This window comes from Triturus cristatus, chromosome 5_1, assembly GCF_964204655.1.
Source record: "Triturus cristatus chromosome 5_1, aTriCri1.1, whole genome shotgun sequence".
Taxonomy (NCBI): domain Eukaryota; kingdom Metazoa; phylum Chordata; class Amphibia; order Caudata; family Salamandridae; genus Triturus; species Triturus cristatus.
The window spans coordinates 447,192,602-447,206,526 of NC_140587.1; the positions used below are offsets into that span (position 1 = coordinate 447,192,602).

General features: G+C 43.8%; 1 protein-coding gene across 2 annotated transcripts in view; it reads left to right on the forward strand.

The window, feature by feature from the left end:
• Positions 1-13,925, forward strand: part of RAD54B (RAD54 homolog B) — a 495,994-nt gene that overhangs the window by 327,174 nt on the left and 154,895 nt on the right. For both annotated transcript variants that reach the window (XM_085605260.1, XM_085605259.1), the window contains 2 exons: positions 5,994-6,133; positions 11,471-11,761. In XM_085605260.1, coding sequence (XP_085461386.1) covers positions 5,994-6,133; positions 11,471-11,761 — 431 coding nt within the window. The remainder of the gene's footprint in view (positions 1-5,993; positions 6,134-11,470; positions 11,762-13,925) is intronic.

Here is a 13,925-nt window from a genome sequence, read left to right on the forward strand (position 1 = left end):
CGAAAGCTAGAGTGGTGAAGTGATACGCCTGCTGACGCCACAGAAACTGCAGAAACCTCCTGTGTGGTTGAAAGATTGTTATGGCTAAATAAGCGTCTTTGAGGTGCAAACGGACCATCCAATCGTTTGTGCGCAACACATTCCTCAAGAGGTGAATCCCCTCCATCTTGAAGTGGCAATAAATCAACCACCCGTTGAACTCGCGCTGGTTCAACACTGGGCGTTGCCCTCCATCCGTCGTGTCCACCAAAAACATATTGCTTACTAAACCTTGCGGATGCAACGTAGTGGTACTAATAGCCCCTTTCTCGAGGAGGGAGGCCACCTCTTTATCGATAAGCTCCATATCTTCTTGTGAGAACTGGATAGGCCTGGGTCTTGACCACTGGCGCGGGAATCCGCATTATATGTGGAAAGCTTGCACGGTTTGCAATACCCAAGCATCACTTGTGATAGTTTCCCGTACGTGCACATAATTGGACAAGTGGCTGCCCACTTGCAATAGGGAAGTAGTAGAGACACTCACTGGAGTTAGAGACATTTCGCCGCCTCAGGAACCACGCCCTCTGAATCGCCTGCCAAAGGAAGGGTAAAAGGTATTGTAACGGGCTTGGCCTTGAAATTGCCTGTGCCTGGAGGCTTGCCCTCTGGCGTTCTGGTAGGACTGGCCTGTCGAGCAGCCCCTGCCTCGACCGGTCCCACGGAAAACCCGGGAGGAAAAGACCCGCTTTTTGGACGACTGACCCTTATCCAGGGACGTAAATGTATTCACGAATTTTCCGAGCTCCTTGATAAAAGGCTCAACGAACAGGCCACCTTGGACCACCGTTCCAGCCTCGGAATCAGCCAAGTCCCCCAACTTCGGGTCCACCTCGATTAAGAAGGAGTGCCTTCTCTCCACAGAGAGCGCGCAGTTTGCGTTCCCTAAAAATACTATAGCTCGCTGAGCCCAGCCAGACAGGGCTTCAGAGGATATGAGGGCTCCAAGGCTTTGGCATCCTCCACCATATCCAGAATCATTGTAGTCAGGCCAAGCGCGTCCAGGGGCTTATCCTGGCATGCTTGCCAGGATCTTTCGTTCCCCTTTTTGGGATCCTTGATAAATTTGGCCAGTAAGGTGGTCATTCTAGCATCCAGTTCTGGGGTTTGGGACACCTTGTCATTGAGGGAAGGGCAGGGGCACTCCGTCCGGAGTCTGCTACGGGCCTCCTTGTCCAAGGGGGTGAGAATTCTACTGGCCACGTAGTTGCCCACCTTAGAGCATGGTGTCGATTCGGACAACTGCGGGTGTAGACTCAGTTCCGGGTCCGATGTGTCCCCCGACCCCTGGGGGTCATTAGGCAAAGCTGGGGTCATTGGGCACTATGGCCTAGAGGGACTGGCTTCTTCATCAGTATCTCCCTGAGCATCGTCTCCTCCCTGTGTTAGGGTTGTTGGCCGTGGTGTACTGGGCGTACGGCGGGGTCTGAGGGAAGGGGCAAAGACTGGCTCTGAAAAAAAGGCATCCCGCAGATGTGCAAAGGAGTCCTGGTCCACCCCATCTGTCTTGGGGCGCTTAGATGGGGTAGGTTTCGTATCTCCCTGGTCTGGCTGTGTCTTGCTAGTGTCCGCACCTGGGTTAGGGGCCCACTTAGCATATTCACGCTCAATTTGCTGGGATAGTCGCTCTTCCATGGGGGTCATGACCTGTTCTACCGCCCTATAGATAGATTCATCAACAGCGTCGCAAAATTCGTCATCCCAGGGTAGCTGGGCTAAGTTATTCTCATCCCATTGCATGTCTGCCTGATCTTACATACCTATTGCACCTTGCTAGGACTCTAATTCTACGCAGATAGCAGGACGGCGCAGGACCTCTCAGCAGCCTTCAAAAGCTACAGCTTCGATGCTGGGGACCAGAGAGATATTTTAGAGAGGGCACAGCCCTACAATCAGGGAGGGGTCTGAGCCCCAGGGAACACCACCCTGCCGCCTTCTTAATCAATAGTCTTAAAATTCCCCTGGGAGCGTGTCCCCTGCAGGTGTACTGCTCACCTGCCTGATACAGACCCAGAAGGTGTCTGAAGAAACACTTGCAACACCTACCCCAGGGTGCCCGATTGGAGTCAGGCTTCCTAACCTGTACAGACCCTCAAGGAGGGTGTCAGTCTCCAGGGGCTGGCAGAGGCTCTGGCAGGCGACAGGCGAAAAACAAATTTGGCGCGTCACGGTCATTGAGTTTTAGCGCTACCACAGCGCCACAAAGCAGCCGAAGGTCCACACCGCACTCTGCCACCCAACAGGGAATAATCATTATGCCTCATAGTTGCGTAGGAACGCAAAAGCGGTCCTGTGACTAAACGCGCATCACATAAACCATGCGGGCATACAAAGCACCTTAACTATTTCATTGGGTGTTAGATCTTTGCTCTGTTTTGCAGTTTGTTTACTGAGCATCATGTTTCTGTAATTTTTCTGCCTAGTGGCACGTATTAGGGTGCCCTGTTCCCTGTCTTGGCCTATGGTACTTTAACCCTTTACATCTCCAGAAGTTGAAGATCACAATACACTTTGCCTACCTTTTCCTATATATAACTAACTAGACAGGCTCATGAATCATTGCATCAGTGATTACTTTAATAAACACTGGCATGCCCTGGTGTATGAGTGACCTTTCCTGTCCACACGCATGCCCTGCCTTTGGGCAGAGACAGGCAGGCGATCCCTATCTTTTCTAGACGGGTGATATGCAGCAAAAACCAAAACACTGAAACACTAAGTGCAATCTTGCTGCACGGGAGACCCAAAAACCAAAAACCACAAGCCACAAACCTCGACAAGTCCTACAATAAGCCCTGGCTCGTTGCCTGCTTGTGTGTGTTTATAAAATGGATTTTGACGTGACAGTCTTTAAGAGGGCGGGGGTACTGGGACAGGAGTATGACACCCACACAGACACCAACCAAACACCCAGGACCCACACCACACTATGGCAAGACAAAGAGAAAAACAAAACGCTCTTTGACTTACCCGGGTGCGTCTGATTGTTCAGGCAGGAAGAGACAGCAAGGGACAGACCCCGGCCGCAGCCACAGGGGAAGCCCCTCTCTCTAGAAACTGGAGATCCTTGTGCATGCCCCTTTGCTGGGAGCCATATGTTAGAGGGTGGTTTTTCACCCACAGGAACTGACACTGATTGTATGATCTGAAATAACAAGAAACACTCTAAGAAGCAGGAATCGAGTAAGGAGTGGCAGTTTATTCAATCAAGCACATAACAAGTGTCAAAGATGCATCGTTAATCAAGAATAAAAACATGCATTCTTGCAAATATTAAATCATGGCAGTTTAAAGAGAGAGAGAGAAATTGAATATCAAAATGCAGTGAGGCAGTATAACCTTATCTAATGCTAAATCAATCAATAAGTCAATCAGTCAGCTGGGAGAGCCTCGTAGTGGAATACACTGTATGAGGTGATCCATGAGCTGGTCAGTAGATAGTCCTTTTATAATGAGGAACTGGTGACCACAGAATCAAAACATTAGTAGATGTTTGACTTCAGAACATAACAAAAGCTGGACATTTTATTGAAAACAATTTGTGTCACTTCTCTGAAAATTAAGAGGCAGAAGTTGCGAAAAGGTACAAAGGTTTATCAAAAGGTTACAGGGTTATTTCCAGCCATGTTACTGTCTTAGTTTCCAAAGCTAGCAAAACATCAGGTGAGAAGTTGCGGAAAGTTGTGGTTAGCCCCCACTTCTACTCTTAGCCCAGCTTGTTCTTCTAGATGACAGATGCATCTTGGCATTTCTTCATGATCTCGATGTACAGTAAGATGTGCACGCAGAGGACAGGGGCTCAGGGATTTGTTTATCAAAAAGACAGTGACCTGAGGTTAGTGGCCTTTACAGGAGAGATACATCTAAGGTTACAGAACGGCATGAAGCCTACTGCCTCTGTGGACGCTCAAGGCAGCGTAGACAATTTAGCATAACCCTGTCATATGGGCTGGCGGGGACATTTGAGACTCTCATACTTCAGATGTAGACAGAATGGACCTGTGGCACTATATGGTAAAACTGGACCCTGCTTCACACCCCAACACCTATGCCACCTACTTGAGACAAGCTGACAGAGGACCTCCTTTCCTTTCTTTGTCAGGAGACGTCAGATCTCCTGGCCAAGGGGACTATAGAGGAGGTGCTGGGACCAGAAGTAGGACATGGCTACTATTCTTGCTACTTTATAGTACTCAAGAAAGGCGGAGGCCGTTGTCCTATTTTGAGACTGCATCTTCTCAATCTATTCTTAAAAAAGGATACATTCAAAATGCTTACATCGCTCAAGAATGTTTTAAGTTTGTTGTGCTTGCATCTAAGGTCACTGCAGTTGTCCTAGCAACTGTTATTGCCATTGATATCTGTGCCCTGGTGCCAGCTGTGGACTCTTCGTTGCTGTGGTAGAAACTGTTATCATTGCTGTGGATCCTACTATTGTCCCTGCTGTAGTAACAGCTGTCATTGCTGCTGTTGTCCATGATGCAGTAGAAGCTGCTATCACTGCTGTGGTCTCTGCTCTGCTTGCAAATATTGATGCAGTTCTTGTATTTGTGGCATTGATCATAGTTGTAGTAACTGCTGTTGAGGTTCCTGTTGCTGATGTTCTTGCTGCTGCTGTTTCTGATGAGTTCCCTGCTGTTTCTGATGAGTTCCCTGCTGTAGCCCTAGAGGTGATCAAGGTGTCAGTCTCTGCTGTCATTACAGCTGTGGGTGCAGCTTATGTTACTGTGGGAGTGAAAGGGCTCATTCAAGACCATTTCTGTAATGTCTTTTTTGTTAATTACAGAAGTTTTGGGATACAGTAAGCCACCTTATACAATTACTGTCCAAGCAAAGCAATGTTCTGTAAAGAAGCAATTGAATATTCTTAAAATCCTCTCAGTATAGTCTTCTTCTTTTTATCACGGCGAGATCTGTTTATAAACTTCTCATAAAACTGTACTACTGACATTAAAAATGGGCTGTGGTTAGGGGTTGGATATTGACTTTGTTTCAAAGCAGGAAATGTATTTCTATTTATAAACATAATCCAGAAAGGTGGATTCAGCTATTTAAAAACAAATTTGACCTGTAGTCTCAGCCGCCAACGCTTCACACCTTGAGTGAAATGTAAATGTCCAGTATTTGTACAGCGCAAACAATTACCCGAAGGTGTCAAGGCGCTGGGGGTCGTCAGGAAGATTAAGCGAGCTATTGCCCAGAGTTACATGGTGCATGGTGCTGGGCCGATCTGCCGCCAGCACCGGGGATCGAACCGTGAACCCCCGGGTTCCAGAGTCAGTTGCCCTGGCCGCTGCACCACACCTGCAGTCTCAGCCTCCAATGCTTCACACCTTAAGTGCCATGTAAGTTCCCCTTTAACAGGAGCGGGACTTCTAGTTTTCATGATCTCCCTCTGCCTAGATTCTGACACCTCTCATGAATTGACTCAACACGCGTGCTCCTGGACAGCTCTATCGCCTTCGCTTGCAGTGCTCTTTAGTGGTCAGCCTATACTTTTAAAGTACTTACTTGGAAAACTATGACATATTTGTATATCCTTACTTCCAGCTAAAGATACTCTTAATACTGTCTGTATTGTATATGTATAGTATTATCATTGACACAAGTTCATGCTATTTTTCAGTACCTTATATGTAGTATATGTTGCATCTACTGCACAATGCTGTCACGGCCAGTAGGGGTTGCTCTGCACGACATGAAACCATGCAAATAAATAAAATATTTATAATGTTAATGCTGATTCTGGTTTACCCAAATGACGGCACGTGTAATGAGTTTGTCACATATTGGCTTTAGGTGTATTGTGTAGTGGAATGTGAGTTGAGAGCGGCTCAATGCATGTTTTTTGTTTTAAATAATAAAGTATTTAATATGTAAGATATATGCACAGCACCACTACATGTGTTCATAATAGATAATGATTTTTGTACATGGCATTGTTCCTTCCTAAGGTACACCAGTTCAGAATGATCTTCAAGAGTTTTATGCATTGATCGACTTTGTTAATCCAGGAATTCTTGGCTCTTTAAGCACATACAAGAAAATCTATGAAGAGACCATTATCAAGTCTCGAGAGCCCTCAGCCTCCATGGTAAGTGTGTCTGCACCCTTATGTACTTGGCTCATTCTTTTTGGACTTTCACGCGTGTTGGTCACCATGTGTGAGGGACAAGCAAACGTTAATGCAGGGTAGGTCTCTGAGTTTCTTTGAAGCCACTCCCTTCAGTGGATTCACCAATGGTAATTGATGCACACTGTACAGGGGATCTTAGCTCCAATTCTATACTTTCAAATAAACACCTGCTCATCCAGCAATAAAGGAATGGTGCCAACTCTGTAGTTTCCCAGTTGTGATAACATTATACCTTTGTGTCTCTCAATGGTAACAGACTTTCAGGAAAAAAATGTTTTCATTTTTAACAGTAGCACTTACAGTGCCCAAAATGCCAGAGCATACATTAGGCTGCCAAAGTGACCAGGAAGCTAATACAAGTAACAATGAAACTAGGAAATTACAAAAACGTAATCAGCATAGTTCAAGTTACAACAAGGTATAACAAAATAAGAAAGGATTTTGTATATTATGATGTGAACTTCCATTCACTTGGTAGAAACAAAGAAGACAGCATGAGACTTTTTTCACCACTAGTTCCAACTAAACTGAAAATGGATATTAAAAGAAACGCATTGTTATAGTCTTATTTCAGAAAGATACAGAGAGGCTCTCCGTGTTCTAGCTGTTTTTCAAACAGAAACAGAGAAACTGTCCAATATATTCAGTATTATTCAGATGTCTCATTTTTAGAAGGTCAATTGTTAAAAACAAAGGAAAATGTAAAGTGAGTGTGATAGCAAAAATATGAAAGGTGACTTATTATGCAATTCATATAAACCAAGACTACCATAATAAAATGATCTGTATGTGTGGTATTCAGAGTTACAGATGGAATCGCTTACTCCACTTTTGCCTTCCACCTTCACATTTATTCAGGGCATCTAACTGGCACCAAGTAATGATGTTTGTTATGTGATTCTGAATATGTTGAAATTAATGTGAGGTTAAAAAACATAATTGATGCCCAATATGGCATTAGCTACCTCTTGCTCCCGTACGTCAATCACAGCAGATAAATGTCAGGGTCTGCATCATAGGATCGTCACTGATAGTCATAAAAGTAGAATATTGCCGTCTGTGTGCCAGGACCCTAGAACACGTCCTCTACAAAATACCGTCATCATCCATGCCTTGAAGGTAGGTCCAACCTCCGTAGGATGAAGAGGCCAGATCTTGCCTAATTTTTATTTTTCTGTCTGTTGAGCATAAATAGAAACTACATAAGACAACATTGTAGCACCAAGGGAAAACTGTGTTGAAAACATGACATCTGTAGAGATGTGCATCTTTCAGAGGATGGTGTTTACAATTTTTTAAAAAAAGCTTTCACCCTCCGAGAACCCCTTTCCTACTGCTTATCAACTTTCATCCCTTGTAGGGTAGATGGCCTTTTGCATCTTTCTTTTACCAAATGCAAGACTTAACATGAGGCTTCCACAACAATGCTTGGACGGGTGGTTTCAATGGAAGCATAACTGGAAGGAGACGCTGAGGTTACCCTCCCAGTGACACACTCTGTCTGGTGGTGGTGAGCATGGACTAGCCTTCTGAAAGATTTTCCATGCAATCAAGAACTCTCCTCTGTTGTCACAGATGCTTCAGTGATGGGTTGGGAAGCCTTCTTCACCGTCTGATGATGCAGGGATTGTGTTTGGACAAAGAGCGTATTATCACAACAATGTTCTAGAGTTGAAAGCAGTCTGTCTGACTTTAATCACTTTTTTGCTATCTTTATCATTGAACATAATCGTTTTTTTTTTTTAACGGAGTTTTATAAAGCGCGGACTTTACCCGGTTTCGGGTATCAGAGTGCTTTACATAGCACCAGTTGCGTTACATGAGGACACATTCATTTTTTTTTTCATTTTTTTGTTAGGCACGGGGAGATTAAGTAATTTGCCTAGACTCACAGAATGTTCAGCGTAATTGCCGAGACTTGAATACTCCTCTATCCAAATAGACAACAGTATTACCCATGAAAATCCAGCAAATCAATTTTTATATTTTTGTAGGATATCATACAGTTTCCCCCACAGTAACCATTTTCCCTTATCCTAGTTACTAGTTTATTCAGGCCTCATCCAATAAAATGAAACAAATCATACTAAGGAATATTTTATAGGAGCAAATTAGAAGAAATACAATGTTTCATTGTAGAGATATTTAAAATCTTAGAATCTCATTTTATATCCTACTCAACATTTCACACCTTAAGTGATATCTTTTTTTGCTAACAACAAAGTATACGTTATTTACGTTATTAGCCTATTTAAATTCAACATGTGTTCATTATACCAGTTCTAAGTATCCCTTCTTCTGGAGAGAGGTAATAGGAAATGTGATTACAGATTTCGGAGCAATTGTGATCTGTATGTGTAAAGCTCATTATCACCTGCGAGGATATCTTGGCGCTGAGCAGGTGTGTGTCCCTAGCCAGGACCATGGTAGGTTGGTTAATTGAAAAGCCAGGTTTTCAGCTTCTTGTTGAATTCAAGAAAAGAGGAGGAGGCTCTGATGTGGAGGGGGAGGACATTCCATCCTTTAGGAGCGTTGTAAGAGAATGACCATCCTTCTGATCTGTGTATGTGTGTGGGAGGTAACTTTAATTTACTACCCAATACCATCCTTGAATGGCATTTTAGACACAACTTCAAACCACCAAAAGCACAGGCGAGAGTACACTTACTGTGCAGGCACTTTGTCCTCAAAGACATCTAAAAAACCACAACTCTTCTGATCAGTAATTCACTATCTTCTCCTGTGCTTGTGAAACCTGCTGTTGATTTCATTATCTAATGATTGACTGCTCCCGTTTAGATCTAGCTGAACTCCCAATGAATGAGTCCTTGGGCATATTCAAATGCGCCTGCCTTTATTTGACCACTGTGGTGCATAGGTCAATGGCACCTCTTAAACATGGCACCAAAATGCTGCCTCCTTTGCCCACAAACATCAAAAATTAGAATCTAAAATCGTTGGGTACTTTAAAGAAAATTATTCAAACATGTCTTGCAAACCATACTTTTGGATACTCTGGATGCTTTTTTATACATGCCTTGATTAGCATAGCAACTCACAAAATGAAAGTATGAAAGTCTCAATCAGAAATTTAGAACAAGAAGTCATGAAACTAAAGCACACTTCTATTGCTTTAAATTCTAGTGCAACTGATAAAACGCTTCAAATTCGACATTCACATTGAAAACACTATGCAAAGAGAACAAAGCAGGCATCTAATGGCAAACTATTTCAAAACAAAAAAGCCCCTTCTTCATCACATCCTTAAGATTTAGCAGCAGACCTATCTTAACTACAGATGTAACCAGATTGCATTTGCTTTGTTTTATTAGCCTCTGTACAGCTCTTAATATGATCAAGAAGTACTCATGATTAACTAGCAAGAGTCAGCTTGTCCGAGGGTATCAGACAGACAGACATCTTGTGCTAAAAGTGGCATTTCTAAAACAGTAATGTTAAATCCAACCTTACCAGTAGAGAGGATTTATCATTACCATTCTAGAGATGTGAGATGATGCAGCTGCTCCTTTCTAATTAGGAATTACACCTTAAAGGTATTTTAAGGAACTCCCGAAGTTAGCCTATGAGATGAGTAGGCCTCACAGTAGTGAACAAATTATGGTGTTTGTCACTACCAGAACATGCAAAACATAAAAGTACATGCCCTACCTATTACTTACATGGCACCCTTCCCTGTGGACTACCTAGGGCCTACCTTACGTGTGACTTCTGTGTAACCAAAGGGAAGTTTAAGGCTTGGCAAAGGGTTTTAAATGCCAAGTTGATGTGGTAATAAACTGCACACACAGGCCCTGCAGTGGCAGGCCTTAGACATGGCTAGAGGGCTACTTGTGTGGGTGGCGCAAGCAGTGCTGCAGGCCCACTAGTAGCATTTAATTTACAGGGCCTGGCACACATAGTGCACTTTACTAGGGACTTATAAGTAAATTAAATATGCCAGTTGGGTATTATCCAATGTTATCATGTTTAAGGGAGAGAGCACATGCACTTTAGCACCGGTTAGCAGTGGTAACGTGCTCAGAGTCCTAAAGCCAATGAAAACGAGTGGAGAGAAATAGAGGGTGGCAGGCAAAACGTTGGGGGAAGACCAGCCTGAGGCTGTCAGGTCTTACATTTATCAGTTAGAATTCCTTGCAGCAGAAGCGGCAAAGTGGATCTTCTGTAATGACCTCACTTTTATTGATCCTCTTTGAGTTTGAGCAGAGAGAGATCTAACAGCCAGGCATGGCCACATTCCTATATTTTAGATGTATAATCAGCCAAGCAAAATATCAGATCCTTTCTGATATGTCAGAGGCACTAGTCCGAAACCTAAGAAATATTTCATTTGTTCCAACAAATCAACATACATAACATTACAGAAAGTTAAATGTTGATAAGGAACCTTTACACTGGCCAACCTGGCACAATGCAGCAACATCCATGGTCATTAATGTTGAGATTTATAACTATCTCAAACTCAAGGTAAAGTCTTTGACACCTAAAAGAGTAATACCCAGAATTGAATCCCATTCTTTTAACAAATACTCCACTCTCCAAAATGTAGGGTCTAAGGACAGAAATACGACTTAAGAATGGAAGGAACATGGCAGCTTTCCAATACTCAACAACGCAACATTGGCTTTCCCTTTTCCCTGCAGCAATCTCTTGTTATATCAACATCTAGATTTCTACTCCTTCACCAGTCTGTCATTTCTCTGCACTACAGTCCTTCCTTTTAGAGGGAAGTATGAGTCAGATTAAGCAGATATTTCTCATTCACATGGCTGTCTGATATTTAAACAATTTAACATCAACTGAAAGAATGCTTAAAATGTATTCTCACATTGGTGGTGAGCTTGGCTGTGCCATGGATTAAAATATAACCTTTCTGTACGAAATGGGCACTTACTAGCAATTTTTAAAACCAGTATCAAAACTTCTTATTTACCTGGTTCAAAAACAATAGGCACCTGGCTGTTCTTTTCCAAACTTCAAGTACAGTCATATCCACTGTTGTTCCACTCTTCATTCAAGCTGGCTTCTCAGACCCCATGAAGCAGATCTCAATTGAAGATATCAGAATACAGGATTATCCCATAACCACAGCCCTCAAGTCAGTGAAAAAAGCATGTGCAGGGGCTGAAAAACACAGCTCTACCCAGTGACATTCTAGAACAAGGGTCAAATATTTATACGCTTCGACAGAATAGGATTAGCAAGCACTAACCCTGTCATACCATTATTCTGTGACTGGACCGGTTTGTGTCTCTGATAATCTGTTTTCATTTGTAGGAAGAAAAGGAACTGGGAGAAGAAAGAGCTGCAGAACTTGCCCGTCTGACTGGACTATTCATTCTCAGACGAACCCAAGAGGTTATTGATAAATTTCTCCCTCCCAAAACGGAGAGCATCGTCTTCTGCCGACCCACAGCACTACAGCTCGAGCTTTATCGAAAGCTGCTTAATTCTCGGGTCATCCGCTCGTGCCTGCAAGGAGTCCTCGAGAGCAGTCCACACCTTGTGTGCATATTAGCCTTGAAGAAACTCTGCAACCATCCAGCCCTGCTGTTCAATGCTATAAAGGTATTGTCTGTTCAACGTTGGCAATTGGGAAAGCAACGCGAGGAAGCGGTGTTATTACACCGATTTTATATAGGAGTTTCCTATGTATTTAATGTTTGACTCCATGTTTTGATTAATTTGAAACTTATTTAATTTCACTACAGGAAATAATGGCTTCTGAAATGTTGATTAACTCTCTGCTTGGCACGGGGTTGTTTCTCATTTGTCCGTGTACTGCTGTGTGGTATTAAAGTCTATAACTGGAGTAAAACAGGTCTGTGAAAGGTGAGGCTTGGAAGCATCCATATTCCCACACACGATGCCGTTCTGAGTGTGTCGGCTCTCTCCATTGTATCCATCACCATTGGTTACATTCGCCAGCCACTTGTTGCAGATGGATATTATTTACTGTGATTACATCTTAAAGGGAAACTGCTCGTTCTCATCTCCTGTATTGAGTAGTTCAACCTGACACTTTTTAGAAAATGTAGGCAAGGCTCAATGTTCCATTCACACTGACCTTCAACATACAGAGATGTGGCCACGCCTCATGGATCAAAGCAAGCTTAGGCCTCAAAAACCAAAGAGCACTGTTAGGTATAGAGGGCCCTGGACACATGGACGCCATTTAGGGGTCGCCAGGGGTCGCAACTGCGACCCCTGGCTTGTCCCTTGCGACCGCTGGCACTGCTTTTGCGACCCCTACACTCAGAGGTGTCAAAAGCAGTCCCAAAACATGCCCCTAGATAGCTGTTCACTGCTAACTATGCCAAACATGCGTCTACCACCTAAATCACACTGAATACAGCTGCCCTGCTCAGCTAAAAAAGAAATGGTCAAAGCTCAGAGATGCACAGAACAATTATTTTGATTGACTGAATGCAGCAGATTCATGCTGCAGAGACTGCGATGCAATCAGCGAGCTCCTCACCGCTATGCTTTTCAAGCACTGTGTTATAGTCCATGAATACTCTCTTTCCATTGGCTGAGTCATTTAGCAAGGAAGGGACTCACAGCCTGGTTTATGCACGTTGTGTACCTTGGATCTGTTTACTGCATGCTTTATGTACCTGGCTGGCTTTCCAAAGCTGTGATTGTGGTGGCAATATCACGCTGCAGCTCCATTACAGCGTTTCAAGTTACTTTTCAAGTTATGTCATGTCTCACAGCAGCTGAACTGACTCGCCCTGCCCAAGTGCCTGACAGCCATTACATAGGTGGGCCCCAGGTAAGTTGAAAGAGTGGTTACAGAATTGTAATAAACAAATTTTAAAGCATCTGCTGTCATGTTTTGAAGGCCTGAGACAGCGTTACACCCGACAGATGCCACTTCCTTGGTGCCACGAATCAACCCTTGCCTTCACAGACTTTATTCGATTCTGTCCAATGTTAAAATAAATGGGCCACTCCCTGCTTGAAGCCGGCTTGGTACCTCCTTAGGTTACTCAGCAATATGTTCCATCTTTTGACACTACTTTTAGGATGAAACTTCCTTGTTACCACAAATCAACCCTGGATTTCACAGACTTTATAAGATTCTGTGCCATGTTAAAGTAAATGGGCCACTCCCTGCTTTAAGCCGCCTTGGTACCTCCTTAGGTTACTCAGCAATATGTTACATCTTTTGACACTACTTTTATGCTATATACCTCTTATCTCATATTTTTTTTTATAATCCTTTTTATTACGCAGTTAGTTGAGAACCACAGGTCAATCAGAAGCAATGAAATATACTCTTTGTGGGCCGCTCGCAGGGGGCCTGTACAATGACAAATATCAATGTATGACCCAGTATTAGTCTCTTAGGGTGACTTCCTACGTAGTATGGCGGGTTGAAGGCCCGCCATCCGAGCACCTTAGTGACCTAATTCCCCCTCCCCTGCTAATCTGTCGGTGCCCCTGTGTTGCGTCTAGGGCTCCCAGATATTTTTGAATTTGTGTGAGTAACCCTGGGACCGGTATAGGAAGAGGTGTGGCGCCGCGGCCAAGGCGACTGACTCCGGAATCTGGGGATCACGGTTCGATCCCCGGAGGCAGATTAGCCCAGCACCATGTGACTCTGGGCAATAGCTTGCTTAATCTTCCCGACGGCCCCCAGTGCTTAGAGATCCTTACGGGTGATTGTTCGCCCGAAATGTGGATTATATTCTATATGCTGCGCGTTTCACTAGTTGGCACCAGTCAA